We start from the raw sequence: 15,304 nt of genomic DNA, 5'->3' as shown, positions 1-15,304 counted from the left end.
ACATTACACATTCATTTGTATGGCTCAGAAATAAACCAAAAAATATCCTTTAAAATAATTTTGGGATTGCTTTTTCATAGTCACCGTAATCACGACACACCCAGCAGATAAAGGCCCCAAGCCTTGTAAATATAATTGAGTTACAGCCAACACAGCGTTTTGAGAACATTTAGTCCTGGAAGGTTCCTGGCTGCACTGGCTCAACTGGGAATCGGTTTGCAGAAGAACCAGGCCGTAGGCGGCCTGACATAGGCTGTAGCGGATGTTCGGACGATGGACAGAGAGTTCTGACGTAGGCGACCAAACGCCGCGCAATCACGCGGTCGCCGCCCCCGAAGTGCCCCGTTGTCAACGGCCCTGGCGAGTGGTGTCATGTCCCATACCGTTCCGTGGAGGCTCCACGTTGGAAATATATCCTTGCATACTGCCCGTCAATTGTCCTAATCTTCCGAATCACTTCTTTCCAATTCACAATCAATTCTCCCTTCGGACCTCCGAATCACTACCATGTCGCGTATGCATGGTATACATATGGGATGGTCAGATGCAAGTGATCCTGCCAGAGTGCCGGAGGCTCACATTCTGTGCCAACCAGCGGAAGAAGTAACCGGAGTCGGGCTGAGCCCTGCATCACAGCCAGGAGCAAAGTTTTGCAAAAAGCGTTGGGCGGGAGGGCGGCTAAACGGTGGAAAATGACGAAAACTTCTCCCGAAAGGCATCAAGAAATGGGTTTCTCTCTGGATTTGGCCCATTTTCTTGTGAAAGTTTGGCGGGGGAGGGGCTCTGGAGCCCAAGTTGCGGGGGAGGCCTGGAGCCCCCAAGTGAATGGGAAACTGTGCCTCTAAGCATGCCACGGTGGTTACCAGCAGATGATCTGGCATACCGTAGCTCAACAAAACCAACACCGCCAGTCGATGCGTCCGCAAATCGTTTGTCGCAACCGCTTGCAAGGTCTTGTTATTGCAGGCCCGCTCGGTTGCACTCGTGCTGACGTCATCTAACAGCCGTTGCCCGAACCTGGGCCCGCGAATTATCGAGTCGTTTGCTGGGTCCAAGAGCTACCATCTACCGAGTCGTCAGCTGGAGCCGGGAGAAGGGTGCGTTTCCTGTTCAGTTGAGAAGCAGGCTTCAGACTTCCCTCCAAACTTGGGCTAGAGCGCCCCCCCCCCCCCCACACACACATTTGGGAAGAAAGTAGGCCACATCTGGGGACAGCTAAGTTTATTGGCACATTCTGGTTGTAGATTAGATCATTTCTTACAAGCCTCCCACCCCTCTCCCCCTCCCCCACCCCAAGTCATTTTGTGATACTATGCCTTTGGCCCAGAGCTACCATTTGCCGAGTCGTCAGCTGGCCCGGAGCTACCGTTCACCGAGTCGTCAGCTGGCCCGGAGCCACGGTTCACCGAGTCGTCAGCTGGCCCTGAGCTACCGTTTCCCGAGTCGTCAGCTGAACCGGGAGCCACCGTTCACCGGGTCGTCAGCTGGCCCGGAGCTACCGCTCACTGAGTGGTCAGATGGGCCGATCTGTGCTCGCGATCAGGCTCGGTCGAGCCGGTGACCTGACGGGCGCTGTCCATGCCGGAACCACCGCTGGAACGACCGGGTCAGCGGGTCGAATCACCAGCGGGCCTGATCACCATCACCATCAGCATCGTTTACACCACCGATAGCACCAGTGGGGCAGCCTGTGACTGTCTGTTCAGATCATGGACCTAACGGTAAGCTGGGTTCGAACTTTTTCGACTTGAGTGGATTGATCTCCGTCTGCCTAACGTGAGTGAAAATGCTGACAGAGTGTATTTTACGGCCGTGCTAATTACACACCAAACAGTAGTAGGCTCTACATTAATCTTATGATGTTTGAAGTCGCGAACAGATGTTATCGCCACGCTGCCTAAGACTCGTACAGTAAATTCTGCCGATATAGTCATGCGATATTGTAGACGATGATACAACTTGTAACTGTCTCTGTATAACCCCCCACATATGACACGGCTGTTAAAGCGACTGAACGTCTGGACGCGACTCTTGGCCGGCACTTGACCTGACCGGGCTGTCGATGACCGTAGCCCGCACTTGACCTGACCAAGCTGTCGATGGCCGTAGCCCGCACTTCACCTGACCGAGCTGTCGATGACCGTAGCCCGCACTTGACCTGACCGAGCTGTCGATGACCGTAGCTCGCACTTCACTTGACCGGGCTGTCGATGACCGTAGCTCGCACTTGACCTGACCAGGCTGTCGATGACCGTAGCTCGCACTTCACTTGACCGGGCTGTCGATGACCGTAGCCCGCACTTCACCTGACCGAGCTGTCGATGACCGTAGCCCGCACTTGGCCTGACCGAGCTGTCGATGACCGTAGCCCGCACTTGACCTGACCAAGCTGTCGATGGCCGTAGCCCGCACTTCACCTGACCGAGCTGTCGATGACCGTAGCCCGCACTTGGCCTGACCAGGCTGTCGATGACCGTAGCTCGCACTTCACCTGACCGAGCTGTCGATGACCGTAGCCCGCACTTGGCCTGACCGAGCTGTCGATGACCGTAGCCCGCACTTAGCCTGACCGAGCTGTCGATGGCCGTAGCCCGCACTTCACCTGACCAAGCTGTCGATGGCCGTAGCCCGCACTTCACCTGACCGAGCTGTCGATGACCGTAGCCCGCACTTGACCTGACCAGGCTGTCGATGACCGTAGCCCGCGCTTCACTTGACCGAGCACTTTGCTGAGCCGACCTCAAATCGAAACCGCGGGCGCGGCACCCCTGGTCAGCCTTGCGTGCGGGCTCGGGAGGCCTCAGCATGTGGTCAGGCCTTGTCTTGATTTCCCTAAACATATTACGGAATGAAACGCTCTGTTATTGCACCATACTGACAATGCCGTTAGGCGTCTCAGAACTTAGCGGTGCTGTAACTTACCGCGAGGGAAATAAACAACCAGAGCAACTACCAACAAGGTCGGCTTACGGCTAGCGCGCACTCTGCCCTTTGTAAGACACGGTCGGTTTACGGCTAGCGCGCGCTCTGCCCTTTGTAAGACACGGTCGGCTTACGGCTAGCGCGCGCTCTGCCCTTTGTAAGACACGGTCGCCTTACGGCTACCGCGCGCTCTGCCCTTTGTAAGGCATGGTCGGCTTGCAGCTAGCGTGCGCTCTGCCCTTTGTAAGAAGTCTCCGTCTATGATCATGCCAGCGGCGGCGCCCTTCGGCCACCGGCGCCCAGTTGCTGTTGGCGGGCCTGTGAAGACCCCAGCGGCGGGCTTGGTGACCGCCGGTGGGAGTAGCACGGGGCCTGGCGGGACAGCCGCCGACACGCCATACCAACAGTGGGTCCGGGGGGACACGACCCGCCGAGCCTCAAGCGTTCAGCCAAGCCGTGGAGGCAAGGCGGTATTGCAGTGCAGCAAAACTCTACTTCGAAATGCGCGTGATGCCTGGAGTCGCCCGGCGAGCACATCCAGTCTGAATGCCGCATGGCGTCCACCTGCGCACGATCGGCAAGGTGGGCCCGCCGTCTGAGCATGTGGCTGAGATGATACGGACGGCGCAAGCAACGACTGTCACGTTGCGGCTTCTGACCCGAACGTGCGACAACAGACGGACAAATGTTAGATGACGTTTATTTCATTGCAACTTCGAAAACGTGTACAAGAAATAAACAGATACGCTCGACAAATAATCATGACATCGCCAACTCAACGGGTACGACTACGTTCCGAGCTAGAACGAACAACCCTACAGAGAGGACTAGAACATAAATCAGACCTGACTGATGCGGCGCAGATCTTAGGACCCGTGCGCCGGTGACGCACGAGCCGGTTGTGGAGTCCAACTCAGCACAACGCACGGCTAGCTTGCTAAATGTCTCATCTGTCGTCCTACGCTGGACGACAGTATGCCTGCCACATCGGGCCAATTGGTTACGGTGCGGCTTATGGAGCCGCCGCTCACAGGGCAACAGGAACGTCACAGGTACACAAATGCTAGCAGCAACTTGGCAAGCCTTCCGTCACAGAGAAAGCCGTCGCCCTTCCAAGCGTCTTTACCCCGCCTTCGCGGAGCTGGCAGCAGTGCATGGCTCGCGGGACGTGGTGACGTAAAACTCGTGGGTTAATCAAGTCTCAGGATGTGCCAGATCACGCCGTACCGCACGAGAAATGGGTGAATATAAACGCCGGTGCAACAGGAACGTACCTCAACACTAGCTACCGTCTTAAAACATCCGTGCTGGCAGGAACTAAAGTGAGTACAAAAAGAAACGACACTTAAAACAACGCCACGTCCTCTTCAGATCATAAAAACTTACCACGCCTACCGACGGTTTAAGTATCCGCCGAGGACGACGCCAACACAACATTGTACTACAGCGCTACAGCAAGACGTCTATCACATTCACGGAGCGTCCTCTCTACACAGCGGAGGGAAGCTGGAGAGTCGTCCGCATGCCGGAAGCGCGTGCTGATGTAGGTACGTGTACCCGCACAGACGTGCATAGAAGACGGCTCAGAAATAACTATGTGTAGTGTGGTGGATTCACACAATGCCTCCGTGCACAGCGGCGTGTTCCGAGGACGTTTCTGTGCACACTAACGTGATCCGTGAACGTGTTGTGCACAGCGGCATCGTCGGAGGACATCCGCGTGCACACCACGGCGGTCGGCCTGTCTCGGCCACCCTGACTGGGCCAGAGACGACCCCCAAGCGCGTCGGCCGCCACTTCCGCACGCGCACACAGACGCCACGGCAGAGATCACTGAGGACGCGCGCAGCTGAGACTGAAGTTGGGGATGGGAGCGGGGCGCCGAAACTCACCCATTGTGACATACAGGCGGCCGGGCGTGAGATGCCCGCCACCAGGGATCGTGCAGACGACCTGCTGGATACGACAGCAACTTAACACGCACCCCGACTTGGCCAGTAACTTGAGCCCGGCTGACAGGATACATCCCGCTGCCCCAATGTCTGAGCCCAAGCACGGCCCAAGTGCTGGAGGCGGGCCCGTAACAGCGCACGCACCGCCCGGATGGCGCACAGCAGTCATCTCCAACATCTAGGGGCGGAAGGGGACGACAGCGAGCAGCTTAACAATGGGGCCTCACAAAGAGATTCACAGGACTAAGCATTGAAAAAATGGAACATGCAAAACTGAAAGACTATACGCACACATTTCGTCGGCTAGAGATACTTTTGAATTCCACGGAAGCGTTCATCAGCCCCTAAGCGGGCCCAGCCTGGAGTCTCCAATCCCCTTTGACGCGGCCGGGTATTGCGCAGCAGCCCAGGCTGGGCCAGAGGGCATCGCTACGACAGGTGGCGGTCAAGCGGTGCCGGCTGTGCCAGCTGGGTCCCGTGCACACACACACGCCCGCACAGGAGACGGCGGCAGCGAGCCGGTGCCGGGCGCCGCTGGCCGCCGATATGGTGGGCGGGCCTGGTCACCCCCGGCCGCCTGCGTCGAAAGCAGCGCCGGCCCGGCTCCGGTAGGCGGCCGCCAGAGCTCCGCCGACGCCGACAGCAGGCCGGCCGGCCGGCAGGCAGGCACGCGCTGCAGCCGTTGCCTGAGCGGGGCGGGGGAGGAGGGAGTGATGGGGCGGGGGGGACCGGGTCCGACTCGCGCCTACCGCTCACGGTCTCGGCGCGGGGCCGCCGCCGCCGCCGCCGCAGGCCGGCGCTCGCGGCCCGCAGGACCGGTGCAGACCGGGTGTCTCGCGGCGCGGCCGCCGGTCATCACAGACAGCACACTTACTCACGAACAGAGGGAGAGGGAGGGGGGGGGGGGCGAGGAGCGGCGCGGCAGGTCGGGCGGCCGCTCGGCGCGTATCATCTGGCCTGCGGACGGCGCGGCGGCGTCGGCTTCCGCCGGCCGACCGCGCGCTAGTGGAACCGGTACTGCTTCAGCGGCTTGAGGCTCACGTACGTCTTCTTCATGTCGTCCTTGGTCTCGGCCCGCTTGATCTCGGTGAAGCGCTCGCCCTTCAGCGACACCACCTTGTTGTCCAGGTAACGCACCATCTTCTTAGGCGACTGCGGACAACGGCGTGCCGGGCTCACGTCGGTTGGTAACACTAGCCAATGGCCATAGCTAATCACTGCAGGTGGGAAGACATCGAGGAACGGTCACACTGAGTTGTTTTCTGGCATCAGGTATGATACGGTCATGGGCGTTACTGATATCTCACGAGCCGCCACGTCCGTCATGAAGCAGCTGTCCAATCGAGCACCAGTTGGGGAGCGCGCAGAGGAAGGCGGTGCCTCAAACTTGAGCATCCCGAGAGAGCCTGGCCGGTCGCGATCACAAACCGGTCATCCGGTGCCAGGTCGGGAACGCCGGCAATGGCCGCAGCAGCAGCGGGCGTTACCGGTTCCCCAAACCTTAGTGTGCCTCAGACATAACCTGATAACTCTGCCGCTCGTTGTCGCCGCGAATCGTGATTGACGGGAGCATGCAACCTTTTGATGTTGTCACTTTGGATCAGATGCGTCCGATCCGATCCGTAATACCACTTCCCCTCCAAATCCCTCTAAATACATCAGAATGATTTAAAGAAGCCACTTCAGCGGGAGAAATATCATTATATTTCTTGATCCTCGCTATGAAAATAACGTCCATTTGCCTTGCTTTTTCCAGTATGTGTTCTGTAATGGCTGCAACACACCAATTTGCCAAATGCTGGCGTAATAAATGCTTCGAAAGCTTGAAACACTCTTTTAGAGAAAAATATACGCAAACAAGAGGTCATTATATAGACGTCAAATTCAACAAAATGTTATACTATGGCTTTGATTTCTCCCCTATGGCGCTTATCACAGCGGCTCTTTCTGGAGCGGACTTTGGCTTTGGGAATCGAATAATCACATGGTCTATAGTGACGCACTAGTTCAAACTTTAACCAATGCGCTTCCCGGTAACTGGCCCTTGCCGCTTGCAAGGCCAACCACAAACGTTCATTTGTGTTGGCGTCATTCATGCCAGTACACGTGCCACTTTTGAGCCCACAGACCAGCAATGTACCGATGTAGTGGTTAAAGCAGATCAAAAGTGGCACCCCTAACCCGTAACATCGACCACGCGCCAGTCCAAATTCTGCCGTTGTCATGACGGCGGCGGTTGTCACATCGGCGTCGCCGGTCGGGGGTCGGCGGCAGCACTCACCGACTTGGGCAGGTGCGGCTTGTGCTCCCGGCGGCTGTCGTCCACGTCCTGGTAGCTGTACTTGGCGATGATCTGCGCCTTCAGCGACTTGTCGTCCAGCTTCTGACGGTCGGCGCGCCGCCGGCTCAGCATCTGATGGACAGGGTCAGGCGCCACATCCAGGTCAGGGTGTCACGTCAGGGACGACGTTAGCGTCAGGGTTCCACGGTAGGGTCAAGCGCCGGGTCAGGGTCAGGCGTCGGGTCAGGTTCAGGGTGTCACGCCAGGGACGAAGTTAGCGTCAGGGTTCCACGGTAGGGTCAGGCGCCGGGTCAGGTTCAGGGTGTCACGTCAGGGACGAAGGTAGCGTCAGGGTTCCACGATAGGGTCAGGCGCCGGGTCAGGTTCAGGGTGTCACGTCAGGGACGAAGTTAGCGTCAGGGTTCCACGGTAGGGTCAGGCGCCGGATCAGGTTCAGGGTGTCACGTCAGGGACGACGTTAGCGTCAGGGTTCCACGTCAGGGTCAGGCGCCGGGTCAGGGTCAGGCGCCGGGTCAGGTTCAGGGTGTCACGCCAGGGACGAAGTTAGCGTCAGGGTTCCACGGTAGGGTCAGGCGCCGGGTCAGGTTCAGGGTGTCACGTCAGGGACGAAGTTAGCGTCAGGGTTCCACGGTAGGGTCAGGCGCCGGATCAGGTTCAGGGTGTCACGTCAGGGACGACGTTAGCGTCAGGGTTCCACGATAGGGTCAGGCGCCGGGACGGGGCCAGGCGCTGGGTCAGGGTTCCCCGTACACGACCGGTGACAGCTCACAACACACAACGATACAGGGCAGGTCCTGACGACCCCGGCGCCTCTGAGTTCACTCGCGGCAAGCGACTGCAGAGCGGTACTGGACGGGTCGCAGTGGCCGAAGAGACCCAGTTAACTGCCACCCCTCCCCCCTCCCCCCTTCGCACCCAAGTGTCGTAACTAAAAAGCTGCAAGGCCTCCCCGTACCTCGCACCCAAGTGTCGTAAGTTAAAAGCCGTTAACCTGACCTTAAGCCCCAACAGTAGGAGTTGAAGGCGTACTATCACCTGTGTTTGCTTCCGGACGAAACCGTCGTGGCACTCGGACATCAGTGACCACCCCAGTCACGTGCGTCGTCAAATACACAGCACGGACAGCACCGCGCATAGACGGCAGCGGGCGCCTTCCCGCCGCCCACGTACCTGCTGCGACTGCGTGATGGCGTCGCCAGCCTCCTGCCGCGTCAGCAGCAGTTGGGCAGCCTCCTCCAGGGCGCCGCCGGCCAGCGCCAGGCAGTGGCGCAGCTCCAGGGCGCAGGCGGCCGGGAACATGTCGGCCAGCAGCCGCAGCTCCTCCTGCCGGCAGACGTGTCGACGGCTCACACCTCTGCCCATTGGTCACACAGCCCACCAGAGCCGTGTCCTGACATGACCGGCAAGGCCGCTGTCACTGCGCAGCAGGCCCGCCCAGACACCGGTGACCCGCCCTTCACACCAGACCGGGGCTCCGAGGGCATCCCAAAACAATGGACGAGTCACATCTACGGCAGCTGTGAAATAGGGCGTGTGCTTAGACGCCCGGAGCGCGTCGGATGGCGCCGACACTGGAGCGGCGCCCACGCTCCAGTGTCGGCGCCGACACTGGAACGTGTGCTAAGACGCTCGGAGCGCGTCGGATGGCGCCGACACTGGAGCGGCGCCCACGCCCCAGTGCCGGCGCAGACACGCCAGGCACGACTGTTGGCCGGCTCGGGCACGGTGCCACTGATCGGCCTCCACCCAGGCCTGACCGTAGCCCAGTGGCCTACGAAGCGTACTTATCCCGCTAGCCCCAAGGGTTCATTTGTTAAATGCGCGAGGCCTTTAAAGTTGCACAGCTCATTTGTGCCGGCATATTAAAAAGAAAATGCACCCTAAGCAAGACTGTTCCGCTGGCTTTTACCGAGCTATTTAATATTTTAACTCTAGCCGACCAGGAGTTCCAAGGCATACAGACTCCATGTGTATCTGCATGGAGCGCCGCGCATTTTCCACCCTTCGGACAGGTCCGCCCGCTCTCCACAGGGCGGCTGGTGCGGCGCCACGTCCGCAATCAGGGGGTCACTGGGCAGATCCGCATGCTTTCCGCAGGGCGGCTGGTGCGGCGCCACGTCCGCAATCAAGGGGTCACTGGGCAGATCCGCATGCTTTCCGCAGGGCGGCTGGTGCGGCGCCACGTCCGCAATAAAGGGGTCGCTGGGCAGGTCCGCACGCTCTTCGCAAGGCGGCTGGCACGGCGCCACGTCCGCAATCAAGGGGTCACGCACAGAAGCACCGGCCCGCCCAAGACAGTTGCACCAGTTCTCAATACAATACGACGTTTTTGTTGCCAGCACACAACTAGCGCCGTCAGCACGTCGCACTACTAATCTTATTGACGGCACCCCGCAAAAATTGGAGACATAGCGTTCATCTAAATTCCAAACACTCACTGTCGAAGCGTCTGCACCGTGGCATCTCGCTACAGGCCGCCAACAATATGATTGGAACGCAAATTCTAGCACACAAGATGCAAGCCTAGTTAATTTCTCAGACCGAACAAAGACAAAAAAACTCGAGTCCAGCCTAGCCGTCTTCTGTTCACCCGTTGCTGACCTCCCAGGCGGCGTCGCTGACGTCGGAGCTGGCCTCGCTGGTCTCGGAGAGGCGCGGCGTGCGAGCTGCGGCCGGCCCCGGCTCCGACTCGGCTGGCGGCCGCGGCCGGAGCGCCGACTCCATCTGCGACGCCAGCAGCGCCACCGGGTCACAGCCGCCGTTGGCCGACTGGCCCTCTGGGTCACACGGAGACGGGAGGTCACAGCCTGGCTCTGGGTCACACGGGGACGGGGGAGGTCACAGTTTGGTCCTGCGTCACACGGAGACCGGAGAGGTCACAGCCTGCCTCTCCGCCACATGACGGGAGAGGTCACAGCTTGTCTCTCCGTCACATGACGGGAGAGGCCACAGCTTGTCTCTCCGTCACATGACGGGAGAGGTCACAGCTTGTCTCTCCGCCACATGACGGGAGAGGTCACAGCTTGTCTCTCCGTCACATGACGGGAGAGGTCACAGCTTGTCTCTCCGTCACATGACGGGAGAGGTCACAGCTTGTCTCTCCGTCACATGACGGGAGAGGTCACAGCTTGTCTCTCCGCCACATGACGGGAGAGGTTACAGCTCGTCTCCCCATCACATGACGGGAGATATTACAGCTTGTCTCTCCGTCACATGACGGGAGAGGTCACAGCTTGCCTCTCTGTCACATGACGGGAGAGGTTACAGCTTGTCTCTCCGTCACATGACGGGAGAGGTTACAGCTCGTCTCTCCGTCACATAACGGGAGAGCTTACAGCTTGTCTCTCCGTCACATGACGGGAGACGTCACAGCTTGTCTCTCCGTCACATGACGGAAGACGTCACAGCCTGGCTCTCCGTCACACGACGGGAGAGGTCACAGCTTGTCTCTCCGTCACATGACGGGAGCGGTCACAGCTTGTCTCTCCGTCACATGACAGGAGAGGTCACAGCCTGGCTCTCCGTCACATGACGGGAGAGGTTACAGTCTGGCTCTTGGTTACATGGAGACAGGAGAGGGCCCAGCCTGGCTTTGGGTCACATAGAGACAGGAGAGGTCACAGCCAGGCTTTGGGTCACATAGAGACAAGAGAGGTCACAGCCTGGCTCTGCGTCGCATACATACGGGAGAGGTCACAGCCTGGCTCTGGGTCACATTGGACAGGAGAAGGCACAGCCGCCATCCAAAACTGGCCCCCTGGGTCACCCGAAGACAGGAGAGGTCACGGCCTGCCTCTGGGTCACAAAGGACAGGAGAACTCATAAGGGGTCAGGCCACAGAATGCGGGAGAAGCTGCAGCCATCGTCCGCAGAAAGCCAGGCGCCACAGAGACGCGAGACGTTACCAGGAGTCGGTACAGATCACAACCGTCCGCCGACTAGCACTCTGAGTCATCCAGAGACGGGAGGGGAGAGGGCGGACGGAAAGGAGAAACTATCCCGACACAGTAGACGCCCCATTAAGCCAGACGACGTCCACGGCGCCCTTCATCCACAGGCCCTCTCACTGAGTTCAGAGTGAGTCGGAAGCAACAGCAGGTCGTTAAAACTCTGATGACGATACAAGGACTTTCAGGATCCACGCGCCGGGACCCTCGACAATGGTCACTTTAGCCAAGTTCAAGCCCGTCCTGTTCGGGTTATACAATATAAGTATTGCTTCGATGGTTACGCTGGATCAGTTTGTTCTCATTGAACCAGCTTCAGTCGTTTTAGATAACGCTAACCAGCAACGACCAGTTTTGCTTAACACGCGCTCGGGTGGGGGTGGGGGTCAAATTGCCCCCCCCCCAAGAATTTCTGGAATGGTTTCCGAACGGCGCGGCGCAGCCGTGCCAAATTTTGCATACCTGTAGACAACTGAATAGGGGATCGTTTGGTACACAAATTTACATGTACTTTGTAAGGTCGCTGACCTATAGCAGGTCAAAGTCCGGCCGTGGTTTTAGCGAGGGCAATTTCTAGGGAATCGTTCAATCTGGTGCAACAACGAAGTGTTAGACGAAACCATACATCTATGAGATGCTCTCTTAGGTCAACGCAATTTGCTCGTTCAATATTTTTGTTGCCTAAGGTCATGTATGAAGGTCAGACCAAGGTCAACACTAACCAGTTTATTACTCTAGGGCTTGCTGTATGAGATAGTTTCTGGTGCTCATTTCAAATATACTGATAGCAGGAACTGCATTGTACATCTTCCATAGACTTCTCAGAGGTCAGAATAGGTCATTGACCTAAAATGGCCCAGGTCAACATCTTGTCTTTAAACACACTGCCTAGCATACTCTTTGTTGCTTATTCAAATGCAACACTTAGAGCAGTCTTGCATGATTTTGGTCACCATAACCTTAAAAAGGTCAAACAAGGTCACTGACTTTAAATGAGCAGGTGACCTTTTGCTTAGAAACAGTTGAATAGGTTCTGGGGGTACTTTGGAGACTAACCTGGAATTTGACCTTGTCTGACCTTATTTAGCCCGAAGGTTGTCACCTAGGAACCTCAAACTTTGACCTAAGTGAGTTAACGTACAGATCAACACACGCTGTGAATTTGGTATCTCTAACATTCTTTTTTCCTTCCCGAGCCCTCCGGGGGGGGGGGGGGTCAAATTGACTCCCACCCCCCATCCGAGCGAGAGTATCTAGCCGGCCACCGGGGCGCGTGTTAAGCGAGGACACATCATTTTGTTTTCTCTTGGCGAAGCCTACGCGGGCAACCGTCAGATGTCTAACGCCATGTCCCACATACATCACTGCATGTTGTTGCAAGCAAAACAATTCATTAGGCAATGCCGGTATATTTCTTTCTGTTCTACTGCTGCATTTCAAGGCTGACTGGCACCGCACAGGCGACGGCCGGCTGAGGTTGATGGCTGATATGCTTACCTTCTCGCCGTTTGGCCAGCTCGGACGCCAAGCCGAAGATCCACTCGCACACCTGCTCTGGCTTGATGTCTGCAAACTCTGGAATGTAGGCGCCCAGCATCTCGGTGAAGCCCTCGACGTCGAAGCCGTCCTCGTCCTCGCCGAGGTCCTCCAGAATGCCGACCACGTAACTCAGCACTATGTCGTCCACACATCTGGAATGGCAGCACAGTCACAGTCATGCATAAAGTGTGCAAATCATTACAAAAAACATCCAACATATTATTACACAGGCATTGCAGATCACTGACACAAAATGTTTCTGACCTTTAGCACAGAACCAACATATAGGCCACACATCGACCACTGTGGTTGATCAGATGCCCAAGCTCAAAGGCCATAGAAATAACACCTAGCTTAGTATAGATCACACATCAACCACTGTGGCTGACCAGACGCCGGAGCTCAAAAAACAATGCACGGCTTACATCAGTTTGATGAAGTTCAATTTTCAGCCAAATAGTCCCTTATCAGATATGGCATGAAATGCTTCTTCAGAATTCACTTTTACTGAAAGGTTTGCAGGGATGGCTTCGACCCCAGGGCACACACTGCACAGAGCTCGGCGCGTGCACCAACCCATCCAAGAGCTGGTGGGTTACAGCACTGGCATCATGGCCCAGTTTAAGGTTAGGCATGGGGGGGAGGGGGTGGAGTGGGGGTGATGGGACAGCCCAGCAGCTGCAGTGTGGGGCCTTTCCAATTTAGGCTTGCATCTCTCTTGCCTTCATTTTTTCCAGACATGTGACTGGCATCCAATTATGTTTCAGCATGTACTGGAGGTATGTGAACCATATGGGTGCGCTCGTTTGGCACTGACTGAGACCCCACACACTGTTCAGCAAGCCAGTGACTGGCCAGGATACTCACTCTAAGGAGGCAGCAGGTATATGTTGCTGGACAAAGTTGGCCAGCGCCTCGCTCACTACGCTCTGCAGGTCAGACTTGGATGTGCCCATTGGAGCCTGCTGGGAGGAGCGTGTAGTGACAAACATGGCATGCAGAGGGCCAACAGACAATGATGGCAGCTGTGATGTGAGGCATACCTGTCCTCCACACCCAACAACTGCATCAGTCTACCTCACTACAGATGAATGGACAACCACTGACAAGTTAGGTGTAATGGTGTCAAAATGGAGTCCTGGAGGGAAGGATTACTTCATCCATATTGCTGCATTGTATTGCTGATAACTGGCCTCATGTCCATCCACCATTGGGAACTATGCTGGGCTGATTTAGCTTTATTCAATAACCTTATCTGGAAATTCCTTGAGCTGGTGGCTACCATATGCACACATCCCTTATAATATCTATTTTCCTCAGCAAAAGACAAAGGGGGATTTACAAGTTACAATATATCAGTATCTATAAATAATATTTTGAAAGGATGACACATAAAAATATTATTAGTCATCACATATTTTCTTCAAGATTTTAATTACTTAACTTACTGGATTGTGTAGCACAGGTCAGCAAAACAGAATGGAGAAATACAAGTAGAATTTTGATGCAGTGAACTATTTGTTTCATGACATATCGCCTAAATGTCTGGCAAAAGCACTAAGAGGAGGGGGTTAAGGGATACATTCCCCCAGTACTTTGTACTGCTTCATTGCCTGACACCAGTAATAATCCTATCATACCATTCATTTGCCTTCCAAAAAAACAGCCTTGCCTCCCCCCTCTTTTGAGCAACATTCCCTGCCTCATAGCTTTTCATACTGTTTGAGCAAAAAATCCTGATAATGCTCTCAACCTTACAATGTCTCCAAATTCTGCAGACCATAAAATTGCTTAAGTTGCATATTTATGCTATAACAAACATACTAACAAGTCCCCTCCACTTGCCTTCACTCACAAATCATGGCATCAAAGATGGCTGAAATGTTTCTATCTTTATGAAGAAACATGTCCACCTAAAATCCCCACTTGGTTTTGGTGTGCCATATTTTAGATCATTGCTTAAAAAATAGACTGGGTTTCAAAAAGGTGACACAGGCTCCACTGGGTGTGATTACTAGGGTACTCATGGCATCAGATGGCGCGACAAATGGCTAGCAATGTGTGATATCGTGTCCAACTGCATTAAGCATTTCACACTGCAATTTCCACGTTCGCCTGTTTTTCTGCTCACTTAGAACAGTCCCAAACTTTATACAATCGCTTCCCAGCTAGTCGGAATGCTGACTGCTTGGGAGAAATGAATCCATGAGAGTAAAAGCCAAGAGGAACGATTTAACTCACCTTTCCAAACTTACACTGTAATTCAAAACCTATGCGGCCATAAAGAAAGAAGTAATGCTACTTCCAAGGACCTTCACAAACTCTTAAGTCCACCCACGGCACCTATCAACGCTTCGGTTTTGTATTCGGTTTGGTTGCTTCGATTCCGAGGGGGCGTTTACGCCCAACTCAGGTTGCCTGCACATAACACGTTGAAATAAATATTCAGTATAAATCAAAAATATTTTGTTCAATGCACTAAAACCAAATAGTAATGTAATTTATATTATTTTTAAGTTAGTTCACATGAATAAGCATTCCAATAAATGTTTATTTAAAAGTTTTATGAACATCCAAACTTGTGCCTTATAAATAATTCGCTAGGTTTGCCACAAGTAATGTTCAGCACAACAAATCTTACC

At 55.4% G+C, this 15,304-nt stretch overlaps 1 protein-coding gene across 3 annotated transcripts; it reads right to left on the bottom strand.

Annotated features, from left to right (window-relative positions):
* Nucleotides 1-5,814: 5,814 nt before the first annotated feature.
* LOC119107742 (CUE domain-containing protein 2) lies at nucleotides 5,815-15,034 on the bottom strand. Of its 3 annotated transcripts, none has more exons than XM_037231292.1 (7): nucleotides 14,904-15,034; nucleotides 13,530-13,627; nucleotides 12,621-12,814; nucleotides 9,778-9,953; nucleotides 8,347-8,499; nucleotides 7,156-7,287; nucleotides 5,815-6,026 (listed from the first exon to the last, which is right to left on the bottom strand). In XM_037231292.1, exons 2-7 carry the CDS (start codon nucleotides 13,616-13,618, stop codon nucleotides 5,877-5,879), a joined length of 894 nt encoding a protein of 297 aa, XP_037087187.1. In that variant the 5' UTR covers nucleotides 13,619-13,627; nucleotides 14,904-15,034; the 3' UTR covers nucleotides 5,815-5,876. The 3 variants fall into 3 exon arrangements, with proteins under 3 accessions (XP_037087187.1, XP_037087186.1, XP_037087188.1); XM_037231291.1 differs by having other exon boundaries at nucleotides 13,530-13,624; XM_037231293.1 differs by having other exon boundaries at nucleotides 13,530-13,624; nucleotides 14,918-15,034.
* Nucleotides 15,035-15,304: the final 270 nt, after the last annotated feature.

This window comes from Pollicipes pollicipes, unplaced genomic scaffold, assembly GCF_011947565.3.
Source record: "Pollicipes pollicipes isolate AB1234 unplaced genomic scaffold, Ppol_2.1 Scaffold_6686;HRSCAF=7923_pilon_pilon_pilon, whole genome shotgun sequence".
Classification (NCBI taxonomy): domain Eukaryota; kingdom Metazoa; phylum Arthropoda; class Thecostraca; order Pollicipedomorpha; family Pollicipedidae; genus Pollicipes; species Pollicipes pollicipes.
The sequence above is the reverse complement of the archived record's forward strand: the minus strand, read 5'-3'. Positions and strand labels throughout refer to the sequence as shown.